This window comes from Microtus ochrogaster, chromosome 10 (genome assembly GCF_000317375.1).
Source record: "Microtus ochrogaster isolate Prairie Vole_2 chromosome 10, MicOch1.0, whole genome shotgun sequence".
Taxonomy (NCBI): Eukaryota; Metazoa; Chordata; class Mammalia; order Rodentia; family Cricetidae; genus Microtus; species Microtus ochrogaster.
This window is the reverse complement of record NC_022016.1, coordinates 51,163,343-51,165,293: the sequence shown is the minus strand read 5'-3', so window position 1 is coordinate 51,165,293 and position 1,951 is coordinate 51,163,343. Positions and strand designations below refer to the sequence as shown.

Below are 1,951 nucleotides of genomic sequence, written 5' to 3'. Positions count from 1 at the left end.
GCAGCGCCTCCCGCGACGGGCGCGGGAACTGCAGGTGCGGCCTCCGGGCTCCCTGGGGCCTTTGCGCTCAGACCCTGTGTTAGGAGGGCTGTGTGCCAGGCACTGGCCAGGAGATTCAGGGGACCCACCGCCGGGCTCGCCCACCGCTGAGGACAGGCCGGGAAGGATGGTACACAACTTGCTTTGAAAGTTCCCAGTGTCCAAAGGGGTATGTGGGAAGTAGCCTCTAGTCTCTCCCTCCCAGCTCTCCTAGGCCTAGACCCGGGTCCAAGCCTGGGTTACTAGATACCCTTAAACGGGGATCATTCCTAAGGACCCTAAGATTTTTTAGGTGGGTGTATTCACAACACACCTAGTGCGGTGGCCCATGTGCCTGGTAGGCTGAGGCAGCTCTTTGTAATTCTAGCTGAGAGTTGCGGGTTCAAGGCCAGGTTAGGATACAGGGTGAATTTGTACCCAGCTGGAGCTGCAAGTGAGACCCTGACTCACTCGTGAACACACACACACACACACACCAACACTCTATATCATATGCCTAAGGTCAGGAGTCCAGAAATATTTTAGCAAATTCTTTTGTGTACAGTCCCACAAGGCTAGTAGGGCTGGACCAGGCCGTCCGAACTCTCATCTGGAGAGTCAAATGAGGACCAGTTCCCTCGCAAGCTGTTCAGGCTGTTGGCAGAATTTTCTTGTGCTGTAACCGGAGGCCTGGAAGTTTGGCTGAGACTCCACCCGAACTTACTAGAGATTATCCAATGACTCGCCGTGGAAGTTCCTCCACAGGAGCCACGGCTTTGTGAACCTGACAAGGAGATTGATCTTCGATTTGCCCAGAGTTTGACCTGATATTGTGTTGCTTGGCTATCACACGCTGGGCAGCTACTTAGTCACCGAGCCACGACACCAGCCCTAAGACAGAGTGTTTGTGTTGTGCGAATGAACGTGTGCGTGCACATGCGCACGCGGGAAGGCAGGGTGTGCAGGCCCATGCATACTTGGAGGCCTGGAGAAGGTGTCAGATCCTTCAGAGTGAAGTTCAGGAGCAAGCAGAGGATACCTGAACTGCTACAGGGTGCCAGGACCTGAACTCTGGTACTCTTTGACTGTTCAACAAGTATTTTTAACTCCTGGGCCATCTCTCCAGTGTCAGAGCCAGAGTATCTATCACTTACTATGTGTGTGGCACAAATCTCATCTATGATTAAAAGGGAGTTAGAGGTGGGAGCATCAGAAGGCAGGATCATTGGTGGTCATTGTACGGTCTGTCCATTGAGTCAAAGATACTGCAAAACCCAAGGAAAAGAGACCCCAGGATTGGGACTGGAGAGACTCATGCTAAAAATCTCCTCACTAGGGATGCTGAGGTGGGAGGGTTGCAAGTCTGAGGCCAGCCAGGGCTGCATAGCAAGATCCTGTCTACAAACAGACAGACAAAAAGATGCAATAGAAAGGGGTAGGAAGCCAGCAGTGGCCGTGAGAAACCCCTAATGGGCCAGGTGTGGTGGTCTACTCCTGTAATGTGGCACTTGCAAGAGGGCTGGGAGTTAACCACAGGTTTGATGGTAGCGTGGGTGACATGGAACCTTGTCTACAAGCAACACAATCACAACTGGGTCAGACATGGTGGTCACACTGTCATCCCAGCACCAGGAGGCGGGGGCAGACAGGTTTCTGTGAGTATGAGGCCAGCCTAGTCTACATAGCAAGTCCCTCGCCAGGGCAAACAGAGCTGAATAATGAGAACCCATCTTATCCTGCCACCAAAACTACAGTGGCACACGTTTTGTTGTTGTTATTGTTTATTTGTTTGTTTTTATTTGCATTGATGTTTTGCCTGCATGTATATCTGTGCAAGGGTGTCAGATCTTGGAGTTACAGACAGTTGTGAGCTGCCACGTGAGTGCTGGGAATTGAACCCAGGTCCTCTGGAAGAACAGTCAGTGCTCTTAAC

The 1,951-nt window shown here is 51.9% G+C and overlaps 1 protein-coding gene across 1 annotated transcript in view; it reads right to left on the bottom strand.

Moving 5' to 3' along the window:
* Positions 1 to 1,136, bottom strand: part of Zdhhc18 (zinc finger DHHC-type containing 18) — a 34,842-nt gene extending 33,706 nt beyond the window's left edge. The window contains exon 1 of the mRNA XM_005353094.2: positions 1,058 to 1,136. Within this exon, the coding sequence (XP_005353151.2) occupies positions 1,058 to 1,136 (79 nt within the window). The remainder of the gene's footprint in view (positions 1 to 1,057) is intronic.
* Between the last annotated feature and the right edge of the window lie 815 nt (positions 1,137 to 1,951).